The sequence below is a fragment of the Doryrhamphus excisus genome, linkage group LG22, assembly GCF_037039965.1.
Source record: "Doryrhamphus excisus strain RoL-2023G ecotype Guam linkage group LG22, RoL_Dexc_Guam_v1.1, whole genome shotgun sequence".
In the NCBI taxonomy this organism is placed as follows: domain Eukaryota; kingdom Metazoa; phylum Chordata; class Actinopteri; order Syngnathiformes; family Syngnathidae; genus Doryrhamphus; species Doryrhamphus excisus.
In genome coordinates, this window is record NC_136378.1 from 1,005,810 (window position 1) to 1,028,161 (window position 22,352).

The following is a 22,352-nucleotide window of genomic DNA, read 5'->3' on the forward strand; positions in this document are numbered from 1 at the left end:
ACAGGAAATGTGGCAGCGTGACAACATCCGCCATGTTTCCATCTCCACCTTCTTACTGTGGAATGCCACCCCAACAGGAACACAGGGTGATGATAACCATAGAACCATAAACGGAACCTATGTGTCTTTAACATTAGAATAGCAGCACAGGGTAGAACAATGCCAGCATGCTTCTACCTTTTCCCGTTCTTGAGTAAACAACAGTAGAACATCGGTAAGTTTCAGGTAAATATCAGTTCCAAACTAAAGAAGCAGCTTTTTGTGAAAACATACATTTGAATCATAACTTTGACACAAACAACCCGTCACAATAAGAGTCTATGTACAAATAGAACACCAGCAACGACTTAGAACCTTCACAATGGAACGCAACTAGTCTATGTACAAATAGAACACTAGCAACGACTTAGAACCTTCACAATGGAACGCAACTAGTCTATGTACAAATAGAACACCAGCAACGACTTAGAACCTTCACAATGGAACGCAACTAGTCTATGTACAAATAGAACACTAGCAACGACTTAGAACCTTCACAATGGAACGCAACTATGTTCGTGCACGCGTGTGTGCGTGTGCATATGCTAAAATGTCTGCTTCACTACGCCACACTTTCTTCCATCCACAGCTACTACTGCCACCTTGTGGCCCTTTTTATGGCTTGACCTTGCCCTGAAGTGAAATGCACGAGTGGGGAGTTGCACCATCAACCTCTTTTTGTCACTCAAAAAAAAAAAACATGAAAGTTGTCGGTATGAATACATTGTTGGGATCAGGCATTAGGGACCACTCCACCTACTGCCTTCCTTCCTGTCCACCCCCCCCCACCACCCCGACCCCATCCCACGACAGCCTGCCTGCCTCTTTAAGTCTTGTATTTGTCTCTGACTCTGCAGTGATGGCTTCTGACAGCTTGGCCGCCTGCCATGCAGGCAGGGATATCCCCATGACATAAATCTCTCTCTCTCTCAAACTCGCTCGCTCACACACACACACACACACACACACACCCTTTTCAAGTCAATCTGGCCAGCTGATGAAGGTGTATGCATGGTGATGGATGCATGTGGATTCACTTTCTTTTTATGTGGTGTAGCTCTAAGAGCAAGATGGAGATTCCATGTAGACTGTCAGCTTGGGATAACACACACACGCACACACACACACACACACACACACACACACCAGCCTTGCATGTCTAAAGTGGAGGTGCTAAAGCTGCTTTCACAGGAGAACAATGTTCACGTCCTCCAATGGAAAGCTGAGGTTTCATCCAAAGCATGGAGGCCATGACATATATGACATTGTTCCTACTAATATTACATTCAGACCTTTTCTTGTTAGATTACATTTTTTTTCTTTTCATATTTGGACTTTATTAATGTTGATTTTGTTAAATTATACTCTTAGAATATGCCATGGGCCAATAAAACCCCACAAATGGCTCCTGGTCCACACTTTGGACACCCCTGTATTACAAGAAACAAACCAAAGAATAAAGATGCAATTTTAGGAAATTTAGGTTGGGTAGAAGTTAGAATATTACAAAAATAAAATCATAATATGAGAATGAAGACATTTTTAGAGGTAAAAATGTCGGTAAACACACAATGTTAATATTTCAATTAAGACTAGTACAGTACAGCACTTTCAACGTGACATATTTATATTTGTCCACCAGATGGCGCTACCTTTCCCCATTTTTTAAATTTAGTACAAAGTTTGTCACCGTTTCCCACAAGCATGTCTTGCTGCTCGTGACTAGTGTGACGTCATGTTAAAGAACCTTAGTTTTAAAGGAATATTCCCCTGTTGATCGCACAAGTGCATGTAGGGAAGATGCTTGTATAATACTTATAATACTATAATATTGTAGTGCTACAGCAGGTTTTATTTCCAGCCGGTCACTTAAGCAGGTGATTTTAATGATGAACCCTCCTTTAGTTTGGGGGAAATTTCGTCATTTAAATCACCTGCCGGACAAACCGGCTGGAAAGAAAACCTGCAGTCATACGGGGATGGTCGCACAGAAAAGCAGCACCACCATCTAGTGGTAGCTTCAAGCCATTGCAGCGGCCTCATCGTCACAACACAGCAAGTACTAATCTAGACGTTATTGGATAACGCCTTTACAAGTACAGTAAAATTAGCCAATAGGAATATCATTTTATATCGATGTTGACTGGTAAATTCCTTAACGTTTGATCAAGAGATTTTAGTCAAACACCCATCCTTTAAAAAGAAACATTTAGCATAGTAGCTATCTTCAAGTAAATTGAATGGCCGTGGCTATGGCTTTATGGCTTTATGGCTATGACTATGGATGTCTATATGGCTATGACTTTATGGTTATGGCTGTATGACCACAACAGTAACCCGCGTTAGTGTAGTGAGATCATTTAAAACGGCAATAAAAGAGTGTTTGTCTCACCGAACAATTACTGACACCTAGTGGCCGATGCAGAGTACTACATCATTCACACGTTGAACGGTTATCTGTTGCCATTTAACCACAGTTAATTTAGCCTTTTTTATGCTTGAAAATGTTAAATTTGGAAAAAAATGTACAATTTGCTTAAATATACGTATGCACATGTTCAACTAATAATATGCCAGTACACAGTCATTGGCTTTGCACATACTTTTACAAGTGTCCAAGAAGACCAGATAGCCGTGGGAAAAACACAGCTGCGTCCAATAGGTTGTTTCATCCCGCAAAATGAATCCCACATATGACATCCACAATCCGTATACAACACCGTCTCCCCAAAAGGTTAACATTTAAGGTAGGCACCCACCAACAGTCCGGCTGGCGTCGATCCTTGGGTCCCAGCACGCCCCAGGTGAAAGGTCATCCAGTCAAAGAAGTAGAATCGTTAGCTGGTTAATTAGTCCACTTAAAGATGGACCCACGGCTTAATCCCAGGTCGGCTTGTGACGTCACTCTCGGGGCCTGTCCCGCCTCAGTCCACGCCCCCTCGTCTCCTTCGCCATATGAATCCAGGACAAACATCAGGTGACTTATGATATACGCTCATGGAAGAAATGAGGGAAATATAAAAACACCAAATGAGTTTAAAGTTTAAAAAGTTCATATCAAGCCTTTTATTTGGTATACAGATGTTCATACATTTATACACTATATACTGTATATTTATAGATATATATCTATAGAACATGTGCCACTGCAATGTCACCAACTAAGAAAATAAAAGGAAAGCAAAAATATATATATATGTATATGTCATGTGCTTCATTAGAAAGGAGTGCTGTGAAGTGCTCGTAATGAGTGAAGACAGGAATGAGGTAAACGCCAGGCAGGACAACCACTCGCTCGTTCAGGTAAAAAAAGGAAACATTCATTCATAATCCATCATCAGCTTTCTACAAGGTTAACTGAGAAGAAAAGTTGGAGCGGAGAGAAAATCATTTAACACACAAGATACTGTACATAGACACGAGTAGTGCAGGAACGCAGCGCAGTCAGTTGTGACGAGTTGTCATAGGTCTCTCACGCACGCACGCACACACACACACACACACGAAGGAGGAGTGCGCAACGGACACCACTGAGGGAATGACGTGTGTCTGTGTGTGTAAGCAACGATGCTCATCTATGAAAGCGATGTGGCAGGCAGTGCTGACCGTGTCCACAAAGACATTTGTGTCGAAGCGCGTCACGGGATCATTCGGAGTCTCTCTGGACCTCCGAGGCGTCTGCTCTGCAGATGGGACACGTCCGATTGGCCTGTGGTAAAAAAAAAGGGGAGGGGCTTCAGGTCCACGGTTTACTGCGCGTTAGCAGGGTGCCTCACTTTGACTTTTAAATGCATATTTCCATTAACTACGGGATTAGGATGTTTTCAACATGCGGCCCGGGTGCCATTTGTGGCACGTATAGAAAAATATTCTCCAAGAATAAAGGCAAAATGGCGTATTAAGAGAGACACATTGTAACAATGTGAAAAAGCTGTCATTTTTTTCAATGTTGTGATATCATGCACAAAAATACTGTCATTTTGTTGTAATTAATGAAATAAAAAAGCTATTTGCAATCACAATGTTGCGCGCCAACGATGGATCTGCACGATCGATTGATAGCGCGGCGCCCCAGATGGATCCATCGTTAGCGTGTAATATTATGACTGCAAATAGCTTTTTTATTTCATTAATCATTTTGATTTCTGCGCTCATGATGGATATAACTGCCTTGCGCTGGAAACCGATGCTTTGACACTGCGCTGACGATATAGTTGATCTGCTAATTGCATGCAATGACAGGGTTAGGGGTTAAGGGTTAGGGTTCACACTCCCCCCGCCAAGAACGGTAACAAAGTGAACTGCTTGACAATTAATCCAAGAATATGAAATTTGCATGCATGGACTTCTTGTTGATTCTTGTAAGTAACAACGCTCAGCGCTGCCACCTGTTGGCATCTAAACAAACTACACACATCCATCCCGGGCGCAGTAATATACCATCCATCGTGCATATCATCATTAGCGCGGAACAATAATATTGAAAACAAAGAAAGCTGTCACATTTGTGTTCGAGCCCTGGGTAGAAAAGGTGCGGACACGCGTGTGTTCCGGTACGTAGCACGTACTTACCCTCAGCCACTTGTCCACACACTTGCCGTGGAACTCGTGGCTGCAAGGAAGAACTCGCAGCAGTTGGCGGGACTCGAAGTCACTCATGCAGACCACGCACCTGCAACGGCACCACGGCGACGTGAGCAAGTCAGCTTTGCTTTGTGTATGGGCGTGTTGCCGCGTGCGATGCCGGCTTACAGCGTTTGCTCCGACTGGTGGTTATTTGGGTTGAAGCGGTAGGAGGGAAGCTGCTCGATGTCTCCCTTGGTCAGCCCTCTGAGTTTGGCCTCCCCGAGACGCTCGGCCAGATTGAGGAGGGCCTGCAGCAGAAGATTGTTAGCGTCCAAGAAGGCAGAAAGGGCAGATTTCGGCGTGAAAGGACTAACCTCGTAATTTTCCACTTCTCCATCGTCCACATCCAGCTCCAGACTGATTGCAGGACCAGTGGGCTGGACCGGCAGCATTGACCTACAAGGACAAAGTTCCAAAAAGGAAGCAAAGGTGCTGCTTTTTAGATATAGATATGGTAGATATGGTTTATTCCATTAGGATCAGGCTGATCTCCACTCACAGGAAGTAAGGCAGGAGGCTCGGGTGGTAAGGCGAAGGCGGTAGTGGCTGCTGTGAGCGGTACCGTCGGCCCGCGAGACGACGGGGGATGAAGTTCGGGTAGGACTAGGAGACACACACAGCTGGTGAGTCTGGTGACTTTTAGCGGCCTTGAGCGCTGAGGTGAACGACACGTCTTTGCACTCACCACCCCGAAGAACTCCTGAGGCAGAGGCTCGTGGGAGAGGAAGTGGAGCTGGGTGGAGTGCGGGGTGAGGGCCGGGTGGGTGGCGGGGGGGTAGTGGAGCCCCGCCCCCAAGGACAGGTGTTCTCCCAGCAGCTCCACGTCATTCTCTATCCTCTGTAACGGCTGCAGGAGGCAACGCGGTCACAACACTGATGGACAGTCCATAGGCCCGCCCCGTGAAGAATACATATTGATGCTAAACAATATTAATGTTATGATGATATACTGTATAATTACACATGCAATATTTCCTTTGCGGTCATCTTTCACTCAGTAAGTAGTTGCTTGTGAACAGGCAATTGCAGCATTTCTTGAAATGCTGCCTTCAGCTGTATTAAAGAGCAGCATTTCTTACTGTGAATGCACGCGTGTCGGTGCTGAACCAACTGACAGAGTTTGGAGGCGAGCGATGAGGTAAACGCGGCATAACATGGAGGCCGGCATAATGATGAATCCAAGTGACTCACCGATCGGGCCTGCTGCGTGGTGTAGGGTCCAAACTGGCCAGGTTGCGGCAGGTGAGGGGGGTGGTGGGAAAGGTGTGTGGGAGGGTGGGGGAGGTGGGGAGGAGGAGGGAGGAGGAAGGTGGGGTCGCTGGACAGCAGAGAGGGGAAGGGGTAGGGAATAGGAAGGTGCTGCACGGAGCAGGTCTGCAGGACCTAAGGGGGACCAAAAGAAGGATTAGATGTGGTTGCCATGACAACCAAAACACAAAGAGAGAAAAGCCTGATTGCGGAACGGAACTCACAGGAGGGGGGACGCTGCAGACGGGGTAGTGCTGTCCACTGAAGACTACCGAGCATGCTGGGATTTGTTGCGGGGCGGAGCGGGGTGGCAGGCCAGGCGGAGCCCCCGGGGGGGACACGGGATACGATACGGGGGCCGAGCCCTGAAGAAGGAGGGTAAGGTTTGCACACAGCAGGACTGTCCCGGACAGACTCGACAATGTTGCCATCATTTATGCTCACCTGCTCTTGGAGCTCCAGCACCCCCCCACTCTGCTGCTGCTGCTGCTGTGACGGGTGGGGGTGCTGCGGGTGCGCCGCAGGGTGCAGGAGTCGCGGTGACAGGTTTGACGACGGGTGGAGAGGCCTCGGGGAGTGGTTGGGGGGATGGTAACCTTGGCGCTCCTCCATCCCGCCGGGCCCTCTGGGGGGCTGCTGGCCGTAGGGAGGGTAGCCCTGAGGGGGGGCCGGGTGACGGTAGTTCTCATCCTGGTGGCCGGCTGACGGCAGGCCAGCGTGGTGGGAGTGCAGGTGGTGGTGGTGCTGGTGGTGGTGGCTGCTGTTGCTGTTGTAATGGTGGTGGGGGTGGGGGTGGTGGCTGTGCGTGTGGTGGTGGCGTGTCAGGCGGTCTCTTCGGCCACGGGGGCGGCGCATCTGGGGGCTGAGGAAGAGGAGGGTGCACCAGGAGTGAAACACTAAAGCCACCGTGGTCTGGATGAACAGTAAACGTAAAGAAGCCAAGATGTGTTTGGGTGTCAATCACCATTTTCTACTCTCCTTTCCTGCCGCCATGGAGCCCCATCTCAGATGTTCTACTGAACGGGGTCCTTATTCTGAGAAAGGCAGGCTTACCTTCGTCGGTTGCGTACGGGCGTGTGACATCTCTCGGGGGCGTAGTGGCCGTGCGGTCTGCGACTGGGGGGAAGCTCCCAGGGGCGAATGGGAGAGGGCGGGGTGGAGGGCGGGGCGGAGCTTAGCTCTAAAAAGGACTGCTGGGAAAGACGCTGCCTTTTTGGGCTTGGGCTGTCTTCCATCTGCACAAAAGGGGGGGGTGAGAGAGAGGAGTGGGGGGGGGGCAGAGTTAAAAATGACATCCTTTGCAAAGCAGGAGTAAACGGTTTCATTGCTTACTTTGTCTCGATCCTCAGTGAAAACATTATCTGGGTGGAAATGCAGCACTCCTCCTGCAGGCCAGAGGGAGGGAAAGAAAAGGAAAACCAGATCAGACCAAATGCAGCAACATCACGAGACACTGAGGCAGCTGCGGCCTCCATGTGATGTTCCTGTGCAGGATCACCGAGGCTGTCAAACAGGCGTCGCTGTGTTACGCCAAACGCAAACGTGCGTCGGAAATCAATCCGTGTTGTGCTTCTTTGGTCTTCCAGGCTTTTCCAATAGCGGCTCGGAACAAAGCAGAGGAAGCGCTCTTTGGAAAAAAATGGATTATTCATGGCCTCTGATGTACCGCGAAGACCATCCATCAATCCCGTCCGCCATAAGCTTCTCATTTTTCTTCTTCCAAGGACTCGACGCATCCCCGCTGGACGTATGCTGCATGCTATCTGGCTGATGGACTTTCTTATCTACAAAAACTCCTCAAAGACGCAACACAGCGCTTACCGGAAGAACGCTGTACCGTTGTCACCCGGAAAACACTGTTGGGGTTGCTTCACACACACAACTAACTAAGGATGGAGAAGACACATCTGCTTTCCATCCCATCAAACTAAAGTTGGATTTTGGTCCTACCGGTCCTTTTGTTGGTCCTTGCTGTAAAAAGCCAATAGAGGCGGGTTTAGGTGGATCATGGATGTATAAGAGACAACCACGCCTGAACAAACACCTTCCACCTTGTCCTCAAACAGGAAGCTCTTCCAGAAGAAGAGGAAGTGGCGCTATAAAGAATTGGAAGGACGTCCTTCAGCTGACAGGACTTTCCCTTCAAGCGGGGACCGAGAAATCTTTCATCACAAAAAAGGAGTAGAAAAAAAAACATTTCCCTCCTCCCTCCAAGCCATGCTTGCCCCTCATCCAACAAGCCTCCTCAGAAACATCAGACCTGAAAGCGAACCACACCCCTGTGCTGTCTTTTGTAGAGCTACGTGAAGCCTGCCCGTAGCGGCGCCTCAAAGACGCCCCACCAGTGGCTGACACGAGAGGGTCCTTAGAGCGAGACCTTTTAGATGTTCGCCCCAAAGATGGGGGTGCCACTGGGGGCACATTGGTGAGCGGGACAATATGAATTTCATGCAGAGGATTAACATACAGTTGATGTGAATAACTGCAAAGCCCCCCCCCATGACTGATGTGTGGACATCTTAACCACCTCACACACCAGACCTGGCATCTGTAAAGCTTCCAGAGGAGTTTAAAGTGGCACCGCTGCATGTGAACCACGGGGGCCACGACATGAAGACATGCTACAAATCCATCATTTATAAGACTCCCCATCTTACGCTGTGGACGAGTGGAGATGGAGGGCCGCATGTCGGATTCCCCCAAGTTCCAAGCCTCATCTACATTTTAAAGTGCTCATGACACCAACCAGCAAAAAAAGAAGCATTCCCTTAATAAAACGTTTAAAACAATGCTAGCCACCAGCGATGGGCTTTTTTATGCTGGAGCCTATCCCAGCTGGACTGGTGGTCAGCCAATGGCAGGGCACATATAGACAAACAAGCATTCATACCTATGGAGCATTTGGAGCGGCCAATGAAGCCAGCGTGCATGTTTTGGAAGAAACCCCACGTGTGCACAAAGAGGACATGCACGCTCCACACAGAGATGCTCCAAACCCAGATCTTCCACATCTCCTGACTCCTGTTAGCCATGCTAACCGCTACTCCACAGTGTGGGGTCAATGTCACACGGCAACAAAAACAGACCAACATGCGTTTTGATGACATGATCACCTTAAGTGTCATCTGAAGCAGCGCCTTTAGATCCCAACACAAACAGGGAGACTCAACAGGACACCAGCGTAAGGCTGGGGCTTGTTTGTGAGGCGGCACGGTGGAATCTGCAGATTATTCACAGGATGACAAGTCACACACGCGTCTGTAGCCGTGTCGAACGTGCGATGATCACGATACAGCTGGGTAACTGAAAAAGCACACAGCTGAAGTGTACAGCATTGACGCTTCAGTGGGCCGTTGCAGCCACAAATGGCATTGATGACTGCCACAGCCACAAAAACAAAGCAAGGCTGAATGGCTGGATTTGTATTTATGCGTGGCCTCCCCGGGTGGGAGGGTTATTTTGCGAGGGGTAGGGGTAGTGGCGACACGACCATTAAAAGCTTGCCTTTCAATTTCAGAATTGATTATCAGGTTTGCGTGACTCCACATGGTGGTTTGGTGTCTGAGGCACCGCAATGCTTTAGATGAGGTGAGAGGCATGCCCCACGTGTCCCCCTGAGTGGGGGCAGAAGGGAAGAAACAGGAGGTTGGCACTGGGAGCGGACCGACTGGATGCTTCGTGCAACATTCGCCTGCGTACACGCCACACTCTACGTCAGGAATTTCCAAGTGTTGTCCGGCGAGGCGCACAGAGTGAACATGAAAGGATGCAAGTCTTTCGTCTTTTTTTTTTTTTACCCATTTTTGCATTTATTTTCCAAATATTTCAATTTTTCTGAATTTTTTTCAGTGTTTACTTTATTTACATTGTATTATATTTTTTCCACATTCAAATTTTCCAAAATGATCATTTTCTTCTGTTTGTTTCTCATAATATTATGACTTTACAAAAATAACATTTTTTTTTCTCTAATATTTCAACTCCATGCTACCACAATGACATTATTTTCCCTCATAATACTACCACTTTATTCTCATAAAATTGGTGCATTTCTTATGTTAAAATATGACTTTTCCCAATGAATCTGTTCCAGAAAACGCAAATATATTTTTCTGAGAATAATTATAGTTTGACATACAGTGCTAAAATGCGAAATGAGCTTTATGCTGGAACCTTCTGTGGCCCCATGGCGGGTTATTTTGCAGTTGCACATAAAAACATGCACTGACGGCGAGTCAGAAACGAGTGGGGTGCTGTGTTTAGGCACAAGATTCAAAATCCGAGACAGTATGCCAAATTTTGCCGCAAATTATGGACGACAATTAAAATAGGAGGGCGAGGATTAAATCAGCTCGGCTTCTTCCTACTGCTTTTTGGACATTCAAAATGTGCAATACTATAAATACCTCTCTGGCAGTATCAATCCACACTGGGAATATGAATAATTGGATAATGTTGAAAAATGTCCCCCACTAGAACACCCGAGATGACCAAAGGCCAGAAGTTCAAAATCCTGGTAAAGCGTCTGTTTCCTTTGCATGGAATATTGGATGGATGTTGCAAGCCTTGTGTGTTGAAACAACACTTACCAGTCCCAGGGTGCCGGTGAGCCCCGTGTCGCTGCGCCCCCGAGGACAGGTAGCTTCCGGGTGGTTGCTGCTGCTGCTGCTGCTGGCTGTCCGGGTAGCCCCGGCCGCCGTGGTGCGATGCCCAGCCGGCGCCGCTCTGCTGCGGGTAGCTCATCGCTCCTCCACCGGTGGCGTTCACCATGCTCCCGTTACCGAGCGTGTTGCCACCGGTGTTGCCTCCAGGGGTGGTGCTCATTGCAAAATGATAGAAGCCAGATCGAGAACGAGATCTGGTCCTGGGGGGATCCATGACTGACTGGAGAGAGGAGGAGGGCGGGGTTGTTGGAGGAAAAGTAGCCCAAAGACTACAAAAAATAAAGACGGGACCCCCCCTCTTGAGACCACTTCCCCTGCGTCTGTCTTAAGCTCGAAGACGGTCTGTGTTATTTATTATTTGTTTTAAAATGTTTTAACACGAAATACAGCGCCAGCAGCCAATGGTGCGTTCAGGGGCAAATGCCAATTATCGAGCTCCGGTTCTTTCTTTTTTGCACACTTTTAAACCGTTGACAGGAGCTGTCAAATAGCAGCTTCTCTCTTGTGTTAGGAAGCACTGACAACGACGGTTTACATGTAAAATAGAAATAAACCAACACTTATTCCTTACGACGAATCGCAAGCTAATTGCCGGTGCATATATGTGTATATACCGCTGGGTAGTTAAATGCCTCACAGTAGCAACACGGCTAAGCTACCGTGCGTTAGCAAAAAGACAACTCACACTATTCCTCGCACAATCCTTGTAAATATAGTTGAAATAACAGCAACCGGTACGCCGAGCTGCGGTGATGCAGCCCCTTTGGCGATGCTCGCAAACTATACTAGCACCTCCATTAGCATCATGCTAGCACAAAGCTAACAGGAAGCAAGCTCCGGCTGAGAGAAAACAAGTCCACCAGTGGCGACGTTAAAGCAGACACAAAACGTCGTATTCTGTCGACGAACGATCGGCAAACGGCGATACCGGCTGCTCGCTCACTCCACCGGGGACCCTAGCTCCAAAATGTGACCGTTATTCACGTCATTTAAATCCCCACTCGCCTTCGATATCAAATGTTTTCTCTTGGTCAGCGGGGAGTGTAGTGGAGATCAATCAATGGGAGTTTTCACACTATGCACAGGCGCTCTTAATCGATCGCAGATAAACAATACAACCAAAACCGAGCTTGTTAGTTGGTACATCACACACGAATAATATCCAATGCCAACCGAGGCACATAAATCGTACAAAAATACAAAACTGATATGATATAATGTTACGATTATCGTGTTGAAGTGTAATCGCTGTAGCGGTGTTGATTGCTAATGCCTTGCAAAGCACAACCCGTCGCTTCGCTCATTAATAATTCAGTAGCTTCAGATCAGAAATACTACAAGCAAACGTTTAAGAGCAATACGGCTGTTTTGAACTGCATCCATTTTATTTTGGACCTATCGCATCAATTGGAAAACAATAAACGTTTACATAATGAATTAAAACGACTGGAATCCCCATCGCATGCAGATATATTTACATCAGAAGCAACCCTCGGAGGGGACTTTTTGCCAGATATATTATCTGCCAGATATTATCCATTGTTTTGAATGATCATCTGTGTTCCGCATGTGAGCCTAAATTGGCAACTCTTCACAGTTAGGTTCTTATTTCAATTTGGACGAGCGGCCTTCATATTGTTGTACTTTAAATGTGTTTAGCAGATGGCGCTAGTGTTTCCCATTCAAAGCATGCAGCAACATGTCTGACATGGCAGCTGTGTGTCGTGTTGATGTTTGAGATGGTGTCGATGCCCATGTCCATAAACACGATGGAGTTATGTCGACAAACTGGCCTTTAAAGAGTTCAAATCCACAAATCAAAACACACAATGTGAGGGGGGATGAATATCGATATCAATGTTGCTGCCAATCACTGATCCATCACAAGGCCTGATACTCCTTCCAATGTATTTTATGGATGTAATTTTGCTAAAAATATGATTCATGGCTGATAAGTTCTTTCAGTTAAAATAAAATGAGAAATATTTTATATATTAAAATTTTTTTTTTAGTCATCCATCCTAAATAAATGATTTAGATTCCAATCAAAATATTGTATGAAGTTCTGTGGGAGTAATGGTTTTGTTTGAGGTCAACATGGGAAAGGAGTAGCTTTATTATAGTCGTGATTTAAAATGGAACATCACATACCTGCCATGAAGCAAACACCTGATGAATAATTACTCTTGCTGGCATTTGAAGACTGCTGGGGGGGGGGGGGGGGGGGGGTACTTTATAGTGACTACTTCCTTATTTATAAATCACCACAGCGTTTCCTCATTCTCACCACCTTACCACCCGAATGACTCGGTCAGTGTTTTCAGGACCAGCAGACGGCAGCCACACCTGGAGCGGAACCGCCAGTTAGAAAGCGGATCGAATCGGGTTCAGAGAAGCCGAGAGAGCGGCTTGTGTTCTGGATCATGTCTGGGCTCCCCAGAGTGGTCCACATGAGGAGGGCTCACATCACAGCTCTGCCGCTCTACTATTCAGGACAGCTGCTCAAGAAAGTCTCCTATGAGACGGTAAGGATGAAAGAGGCTGGAAAGCTGATATTCCAATCCGACCTATCTATCATTCCCAGGAGTACAAGAAGTTTTACGCAGAGCTGCGCGGAGACGGACTGTTTCTGTACAAAGACGACACGCAGGACACAGTAAGAGCCTAAATATTCTGCTTTCTGTATTTACCGGAGAGAAGAAATAAAAAATACATACAAAAGTGCGAAGCAATCCCACTGAGATGTGTTCAATGTGTCAGTACACAGAGAAGCTAGACCTGCTGCAGATCAAGTCCATGCAGCTAGCGTCTCCATATCAGATGAAGATGCCGACCGTCTTCACCCTCACCCTGCACACAGGGGAGGTCCACTTAAAGGTCCTTTTGTCTGCGTGCTGTAGCATTAAGCTATGATGCTAAACCTGCAGTGACAATGACATTTTTTCGGGGCATGGGGGGAATTGTGCAGATGGACAACCCTGACACAGGAGAGGAGTGGAGGGCTTACATCCTGACCATGGTTAACGTAAGCCAACACACCTTTAGATGGTCTACGGTAGTCGTGTACTAACACCATGGTTAAAGTAAGCAGCCTATATATGGTCTACGGTAGTCATGTACTAACAATCCTTGGACCATGGCGTCTACAGTGGTCGTGTACCAACACCATGGTGTCTACGGTGGTCGTGTACCAACACCATGGCGTCTACGGTGGTCATGTACTAACAAACCTTGAACCATGGCGTCTACGGTGGTCGTGTACCAACACCATGGCGTCTACGGTGGTCGTGTACCAACACCATGGTGTCTACGGTAGTCGTGTACCAACACCATGGTGTCTACGGTAGTCGTGTACTAACAGTCCTTGTACCATGGTGTCTACGGTAGTCGTGTACTAACACCATGGCGTCGACGGTAGTCGTATACCAACACCATGGCATCTACGGCAGTCATATACCAACACCATGGCGTCTACGGTAGTCGTGTACCAACACCATGGCGTCTACGGCAGTCATATACCACCACCATGGCGTCTACGGTAGTCGTGTACTAACACCGTGGCATCTACGGTAGTCGTATACCACCACCATGGCGTCTACGGTAGTCGTGTACTAACACCGTGGCATCTACGGTAGTCGTATACCAACACCATGGCATCTACAGTAATCGTGTACTAACACCGTGGCATCTACGGTAGTCGTATACCAACACCATGGCATCTACAGTAATCGTGTACTAACACCGTGGCATCTACGGTAGTCGGATACCAACACCATGGCATCTACAGTAATTGTGTACTAACACCGTGGCGTCTACGGTAGTCGGATACCAACACCATGGCATCTACAGTAATTGTGTACTAACACCGTGGCGTCTACGGTAGTCGTATACCAACACCATGGCATCTACAGTAATCGTGTACTAACACCGTGGCATCTACGGTAGTCGGATACCAACACCATGGCATCTACAGTAATCGTGTACTAACACCGTGGCATCTACGGTAGTCGGATACCAACACCATGGCATCTACAGTAATTGTGTACTAACACCGTGGCGTCTACGGTAGTCGTGTACTAAAACCATGGTGTCTACAGTAGTGTCTACAAATGGTAGTCATGTACTACACAACAAAGCAAATGACGTAAAATACAGCTAATTAAAAACTCATCCATGTTATTTTTCCGGAAGCACCAGTGAATGGTGAAAGGCCGTAGCTAATGTAGCCATACAAAGGTCATGCCTGTTTTTCCCATACTAGATTTTCCAGATGTGGAGATGTATCAAATCATTTTCCATACTTGCGTAGGTACCCTGTCAAAAATCTATATTTTATTTACATTTGTACGTCACCGGTATTACGATGCATTATTAGCAACTCATAGTGAATGAGTTGTTTTCAGCACAAAAAGGTCAATCTAATCATTTCCAACATGAGAGCCCAGACCAGGAAGCATCCATTGAATGAAAGGGGACCAGCAGGATGTTGTCTTCATTCCTTGTCCTGTAGAAAGAGATTCCCAGCCAGCTGCAGCTACTGCCCGGCCAGATGATGCTGCTCCAGGACGCTCTCTCTCAGGAGAAGAGGAGAATCACCCCAGAAGACAAACCTCCGCTCCCGCCTCGTCCCCGCTTCCTTATGGCGGCTTCCTCCTCCCTTCCCCAGCAAGACAAGTCTGATGGTGACCCCGAGCAGCTAGCGTAAGAACGGCTACTTCCGTGTGTGTTCATTAGTCACCCACATCCTAGTTAAATATACATTCTCTGATTTCTTCAGATGTTTCTTCAATGTGACTCGACAGGAAGCCGAGCAGATGTTGGAAGAGAACCCTCAATGTGGAAGCATCATTCTGCGTCCGTCCACCCTGACCAACAACTACGCCGTCACCCTCAGACACGTCACACCCGAGTACGTTACTCCATCAGGACTCTCTTTCTCATTTCAATGGTCTAAAGTCGCAACAATACTCACAACTGCTCGTGTTTTAGGGGGCCTGTGATGAAGAACTACCGGCTGACCTGCACCAAGTCGGGATTTGTCATCCAACTGGAGACAGCAGTACGTCTTAAAGGGGAGCCATTATGCTCCTTTTGGGCACTTTGTATTGACTTGTGGACTCCTATAGAGCAGCTACACACAATAACCCGCACAGAAAGCTTTCTAGATCTTCCAGTCTGCGCCCATTGCTGCCGGATTTGGAAGAATGTAGGATTTGTACCTGTTGATTTGTCCTAATCAAATATCATAACATCACTACTACCAGGAGAACCAGACTATAGAGCGGAGGGAGCCACCTGCTGTGGCCCAGCAAGGTGCACTGTATTCAGGCACCTGCCCCGAGCACACGGGTGTGATACTATGGAGGTCTCTTGGAAACATTTTGCAAATTTCTTAAAATTATCTTCATCATAATTCAGAGCCCCACAATTAGAGTCTATACTTTTACACGTATTAGGCCATGTGAGCGTCCAACCTGCAAAACAAATCTTCCTTTCCACTCCTCTTAACCCCTCCATGAGATTATCTTGTGTAGATGCATCAATGACGCATTTTCTGACACAAGCCTGTTTGTCTTTTTGCGTCTAGGTGAGCGTTTGCTCCTTGAGTGATGTATTGGAATATTTTCTCCAGAAGACGGAATACCACCTTCATCCTTACACACTGGGCGACATCTACAACACTCGCATTGGTGAGCAGTGGGACACGCACACACACACACACACACACACACACACACACACACACACACACATCCTAACAACGTGTGTGTTTGTGTTTTAACAGAAATGACACCCCCTCCCGAGTGCATCAGCCTCACTTCCCATACGCCTAAAAGGGTAGCCAAAGCTCAAGTGTTGCCCACGGTGCGTTCAGGGACCAAGCCGGGGGAAGGTGAATATGTGTTTCCTGAAGAAGACAATTTGAATAAAAGGTGTGGATGACAGAAGAAGCACAAGAGGGGGGGTTGGTGCTAAAGTCAGAGGTTCCATGTTTGGCTAACAAATGAGCTGCAGGATTTCTGTCATCTATGATTAAAAGATGACGCTAATGCTGCAGTAAGATGGATTGTAGAAATACATATGTGGCTAAAGGAGTAAAAGGAGGGTGTATGGAAAACCTTCCCAGGCGGAGCATTTATCCTTTATTGTCCACACAAACACGAGCAGGTCAACATAAGACTTTCAATGGTTGTTTTTTCCAAATACATTGTTTATCTTTCATCAGTACCGTGGATAATGTTGGAGGTTTAAACGCTCACTCTTTCAAAAACAGCAAGACTGCAAAAAATCTTCAATAAAAAAACAAAAAAAAGAAACAAAGACACGCCCTTTTGTCATCCACTTTGTGTTCATGTCACGCACTCTTGTCCTTCACACTTCATAAATAAAACATCTGGAATAACTTAACATACCTCTGGGTTTAAAAAAGTAAAACCAGGATAAACGAGGAGCTCACGACGCGCCCCCCCCCCCCCCCATGAAGACCCACCTCTCACTTTTCGGTGAGTGACAGCTGCAGGATCCTCTCCAGCTCCTCCTCTTCCTCTTTGCGCTTCCTGCAGAAATGATCAGAACAGACCAATTACATGAAGCTAACATGTTTTTGGAAAGGGGGGAGGATTTAAAAAATTTCAACGCCCCCCCCTGGCTGGCAGTGTGAGAGGCATGCATGAAGAGAAAGTGTTCAACCCTTCCTCCTCCTGTAGTGTACATTCTTAGGCTGCAGGGGGCAGTGCACAGCACCACTTCAATTCTTCACATACTGAATATGTAGATGGGGGGGGGCATTACTCCGTGGACCTCACCTGTCCGACTCCTCCTGCTCGCGGCACGACAGCTCCATGGCGATGCGCAACTGCTCGTCAAAGCTGCTGGCCACGCCCAACTGGCCCGGCAAAGGCGGCTCGGTGGCTGTGCTGTGGGAGCTGGGGTAGTTGGCAGCGGGGTCTGACGACGGGGGGTCCGCCGGGGGCTGGCCGGGGTTCTGGGCGTCATCTGCGCCTCCTCTGCCGGCCAGCGAGAGGGACAGAGACTCCTGGATGGCCCTGTTAGAGGGGCGACCACAAGGGGACACATGGGGAAAAAAGAACGGTGGGCCCGGCACCGGGCCTGGGGGAGCATGACTGGGAGTAGCGGCTCCCTCAAGTAGGTTGGAAGGAAGCGCTAGTCACAGATTGACAGATTTAATTACTTCACGGAATTACACAAGAGGCCTTCCTCGATTCAAGCGGACCGTAATGGACTCTTGAAATCTTCTATTCAAGTCGCAAGCGCCTTTCGTTTTGCTCACCTCTCCAGCTGAGTGTCTTCCTCATAGAGGGGCAACTGGGGTCCCGGACGACTGTTGGTCAGAGCCTCCCAGATCGTCACCTTCAAGCACATTTTAACACCAGACATTAGATGCTGCATGGAACATACATTAGGGTTCCCATCATGCATTCATGTATTGCGGCGGACCACCACAGTTCATTTTGGACCGCCAAGGAAGGAAGTAAATATTGGCCCCTACAGTACCTGGTCGCTCTCCGTGCCAGCGTCCAAAAGGCTCTGCTGGATGGCGAACTGCAGAAGGTTGTCGTCCTCGTCTCTCATGGGTTCGCTACGGCCCGGGCCGAGGGTAGTGTAGTCTGGCGGGGGCTCGAACACGGAGGGGTCCACCTCGCAGTGGACGGGGGGGACGGACTGACCTGTGACGACAACAAATTCTAGACGCCATTATGCACCGCTTTACTCCGCCCGAGGATTTCGACGTCTGATCCTCAGGAGCTTCGGGTTTTTGAGTGGTTTGATGTTCACCTGCGTCGTCTGAGCCCTCCGGTGGGTGAACCGTCACAGAGCTGACGGGCTCGTCACAGCCGCACAGGTTACTGAAGGTAACTCTGGCATTCAGCACGTGAAACAGTGGAATCTCTGGAGGGCACGCAGGACGTTTGATCAGACTTTCTAGAAGAGAAGCACCATCTGCTGGGACATCAGATCCACATCAGCCTCACCTATCTTGACTGGAAAACCGGGGGGCAGGCGTAAGGTGATGAAGTCCCGCAGCTTCGCAAAGTGAGCATTGGAGATGGCCATGAGGTCGATGATGGGGGTCACCTGTTCCGCCAGCGACAGGGGGTGGGTCTCACTCAGCCACAGGTTGGCCTTGAACCTGGACACGTCCCAAGCACAACAGGCACACAGTGGTGACTATAACCAAAACAGACTCTAACCAAGACAGGTTCTCCCAAAGAGAACAATCCGTTCCAGACAGCCTAAAATTAAACCAAAACACATTTTATAGACAATATTTATAATTTGAAAGCAAAACTAATAATTACCATAATGTCCATAATGAATGGACAACGGAACATTTAACATCACTTTGTCCTGGTTTTGCATAGAGGACGCGGGAGAAGAGATTACGCTTAGACGGCAATCCCTTTTTTTAACTGTAAAAAATCCCTTTTTTTTTTACAGCACTCAAGTGGAGCATTGCACCATAGCGCATGCTAACAAGGCGCTTGAACACAAACCAAGGCAACATTTTAGATGTTAACCAAAACATGGGAGAACCGGGTCAGATGTTAACCGAGGTCCCACTGTATGAAATTCTGTCCCGTGTCTCGGTCGTACCTCTGGACCTTGCTGGTGAGCTCGATGGGCCGCCCGATGTCCCGACCGTTGAGGTCGAAGTCTGGATTGAAGTACTCCTCAGCCGTGATGGCCGTGGGGTTGTGTGGGCTGACGCACTGGGACACGTTACTCTACATGACGGCAAGGGAAAGACGTGTGAAGATGCTGGGTCACAAAAACATGCCTCAGACTTCAACTTCATGGCTGCGAGGACGGCAAATGAGGCCTGGTGAGAACCGGCCACGGCGTTGTAGTCTGGTGTCCCCTCTCGGGGCCTGATGGCGTCCTCGTCTGCACGGAGGATGCAAGCGGTGTAGGTGGGAGGAGCGTCAGTGGAGCTTACCCCGTTCTGAGCCGTGTGCTGTTCAGCTATTCCCAGGAAGGACTGCAGAGGAGTTTTGGAGCCTGAATGTGGGGAGGGGTGCCGATTAATGGAGACATGGGGTTTCACAGCTGATTCATGGTTTTTATTCAAGGAAATATAAACTCACAAAAAAAAAACCTTTTTATGACATCTTCTCAAGGACCAGCACTTTTATGGGATTTATGATCTACTGAAGTACCTTAGCATTACTGGCCACAAACATGGTCTGGGGCTGCAAGAGTGCTGCAGACACTAGGGAGCTGCGGTTCAATAACATCTAGATGCATCTGAAATGTGAGGGGAGAGACTATACTTTGGGGTTCTGTTCCTCACCTTTGCTGCGGGATTTATCCTGGTCTGACAGATGTTCCGTCCTGGACCGAGTCACCAGCTCCACGTTGGTGGCGCTGTAAACCTAAACCACACACACGCGGTGACATCTGTGCAGTGGTAACCGTTGGATTTTATCTGACGTGGTCTTACCTTGGCTTCGTAGCCGCTGACCAGCTCGCTTTTCTCCGAGCGCCAGCCCCAAATGCCAGACTTGTTCCTAAACAGGAAAAAAGCAGCTTTTAGCGTTCGGATTAGCATGATGCGGTACGTGGTTGACTGACACCTTTGTTTACCGTTCAAAGGCGATGTTGCGCGTGTTGAGGTGCGTGGAGACGATGGGCGACGTAAGCCTCTGTGCCGTGTTCTCCTGCGACGGCTGCATGGCCGCCAGCAGGGCGGGCGCGTCCCGCGGGGACAAGACCAGCGGCTCCGTGTACACCACCTGCTTCTCGTGGTCCACCTCCATGACCACAGCTCCGTCGTCTTAGGGACGAAGAAGCCAACGTTAGGACCCGGGGGTAAAGAAGTGCACACACAGGAACACAAACCTCCGCCCTTAAAAATGTAGCTCCGCCGTCCTTTCAACCAGGTCATGTGTTCAAAGCCCAGGAGGGTGGTGTCCACACGGAGAGACGAGCCGCTCTTCCACACCCTGTACACGTCGCTGGGGCACACCTTGGACACTAAAGGCACTGAGGGGTACAAGACTTATTTCAATGATGTTGTTGTAGCTGATTTTTCCATCTAATTACACAGCTCATTTGCATTAAAGCCACAGACACGCAAAACAACATGGTCCCAGGAGGGCTGACTAAAAGCTTTTAATTGTCTAATTTCAATACAGTACTGTGGCACCTTTTTTAAAGGTCGACGCACGTCAAATAGTTAAAAAAGGCAGGTCATTAAGGACACGCCTATTCCACCTCAAACATCTCCAACAAAGTCCAAAGACCAAAGTAAATTCAGTTCTTCCTTTTTCTAGTCCCGTGTGAGCTGCCTTCATGGGAGCAGTTTTGGAATAATAAAAAATATATTTAAAAAAATCAAGGAAAACACGCTCACCCCAACTGGTGAACTCCCACTTCATCTCCACGTAGAAATCCCGTGCCTTGAGCGGATAAACGGTCAAGTTCAGCCATTTTTAACAAGCGTCGGCAGCAATCGTTTCGTTACCTGTCTTAGTTTTCCCAGCAGCTCAGGGATGCCCGCCAGCCTCTGCGTCGCCCGCTTGAAGTCCCGATACTGAAGCACCAGTTGAACCAGCTCAGGGTCCCCGGTGCTCACCGCCTCCTGCAAAACTGAAAGGCAAACATCTTGTGATATCAGTGAGGTGTTCCTTTATGTCCCCCAAGACAGCAGCCAACAGAGCCCCCACCCGTCCACCCCTGGGCGTTGCAGTGTGTCGGGTCTGCGGGGTATCTGAGCAGCACTCTGGTGGATTCCAGGTGGCCCAGGCACACCGCCAGCTCCAGCGGTGTGCGCCCCCTCGGATCCAGCCGCTCCAAGTCCTGGTGCGGCTGCTGCGGAGAAACAACATGCGGTTTCAGCGCAATGCAGTGCCGCACATTGTCCGAGCAGCGCAATACAAAGCATACCTCGTTCTTTTGCATCGCCCTGTCAAGTTCTTGATACTGGTTGTTCCATACCAGGAAATGCAAAGGAAAGGCGTCTTGAAAAGCCATGTTTGTCGCCCAACAGTAATGATGCTGGCTGAGCTAGCTGCAGAGCTAACAGGCTAGCTCTGTCAAAACAAGAGAAAGACAAGAGCGTAAAGTCAGAAAGAAATGGGGTGTTTCGCTGGGAAAACCTGTCTGTCAGTACACAAATATATCCCAGTATATCCGCGAGGGAGTTAACAAACCGGAATGTCGTGTTGTTAAATTAGTGGGCTGAGTTAGCTTGGAGAACTCAGCCCACTAATTTGACCGGTAACTAACGGTTAGCTAGTAGCTAGCTAGCTAGGCTAATGTGGCTAATAGCAACTGCTCCACTTTTCCATTTTGGAGGGAAAAAAAGACAACACTTTTCATCCAAGTGCGTTAATTCCCCCCCATTGCAGGTTCCTTTAAGTGTGTGACATCACCGGCTGACGTTGAAGCTTGCCACCCGAGGCGACGGCACGCATCCCCGGTGTATTCTCAGGAGTGTTCACATAAAAGATGCACTACACGGCCTTTAAGTCCACTTTGACATCCAGCAGCGTCTGGTGTTGGTGACAGCCGCTGACGACGACACTCAACTCGGCGAGATTAAAGAGGGAAGAAACATCCAAGCGCATCACTTGTCAAAACGTATCTGAGGGACAATTACATCTTTGGCTAAAACGTAAGAGAAGGCAGATGCTAGTTTTATTTATCCACGTTGGCATCGCTTCACTTCCTGGTTGTGGAGGGTGGAGCTGACCAATCAGATGACAGCAGGGCAGCCGGTGCAAACCAATCACTTACTGACCTGGGAGCTAC

At 48.2% G+C, this 22,352-nt stretch overlaps 3 protein-coding genes across 3 annotated transcripts; 1 reads left to right on the top strand and 2 right to left on the bottom strand.

Moving 5' to 3' along the window:
- Nucleotides 1–3,074: 3,074 nt before the first annotated feature.
- LOC131110105 (E3 ubiquitin-protein ligase RNF38-like) lies at nt 3,075–11,647 on the bottom strand. The gene is made up of 13 exons (XM_058062813.2): nt 11,583–11,647; nt 10,503–10,797; nt 7,246–7,298; nt 6,967–7,148; nt 6,358–6,775; nt 6,138–6,278; nt 5,857–6,048; nt 5,351–5,512; nt 5,165–5,268; nt 4,980–5,061; nt 4,792–4,913; nt 4,612–4,711; nt 3,075–3,748 (listed from the first exon to the last, which is right to left on the bottom strand). The coding sequence occupies exons 2-13, from the start codon at nt 10,789–10,791 to the stop codon at nt 3,686–3,688; spliced, it is 1,908 nt and encodes a 635-aa protein (XP_057918796.2). The 5' UTR covers nt 10,792–10,797; nt 11,583–11,647; the 3' UTR covers nt 3,075–3,685.
- Nucleotides 11,648–12,831: 1,184 nt separating this feature from the next.
- Nucleotides 12,832–16,804, top strand: LOC131110108 (signal-transducing adaptor protein 1-like). Its single transcript, XM_058062816.2, has 9 exons — nt 12,832–13,102; nt 13,162–13,233; nt 13,338–13,454; nt 13,546–13,602; nt 15,088–15,278; nt 15,355–15,486; nt 15,567–15,636; nt 16,165–16,267; nt 16,363–16,804. The coding sequence occupies exons 1-9, from the start codon at nt 13,001–13,003 to the stop codon at nt 16,518–16,520; spliced, it is 1,002 nt and encodes a 333-aa protein (XP_057918799.2). The 5' UTR covers nt 12,832–13,000; the 3' UTR covers nt 16,521–16,804.
- On the bottom strand, nt 16,698–22,285 carry ankrd13d (ankyrin repeat domain 13 family, member D). Its single transcript, XM_058062814.2, has 17 exons — nt 21,974–22,285; nt 21,486–21,631; nt 21,266–21,410; nt 21,064–21,188; nt 20,953–20,998; nt 20,439–20,582; nt 20,184–20,373; nt 20,041–20,107; nt 19,891–19,972; nt 19,537–19,598; nt 19,194–19,324; nt 18,572–18,729; nt 18,375–18,488; nt 18,093–18,265; nt 17,869–17,948; nt 17,384–17,623; nt 16,698–17,134 (listed from the first exon to the last, which is right to left on the bottom strand). Exons 2-17 carry the CDS (start codon nt 21,570–21,572, stop codon nt 17,071–17,073), a joined length of 1,908 nt encoding a protein of 635 aa, XP_057918797.2. The 5' UTR covers nt 21,573–21,631; nt 21,974–22,285; the 3' UTR covers nt 16,698–17,070.
- Nucleotides 22,286–22,352: the final 67 nt, after the last annotated feature.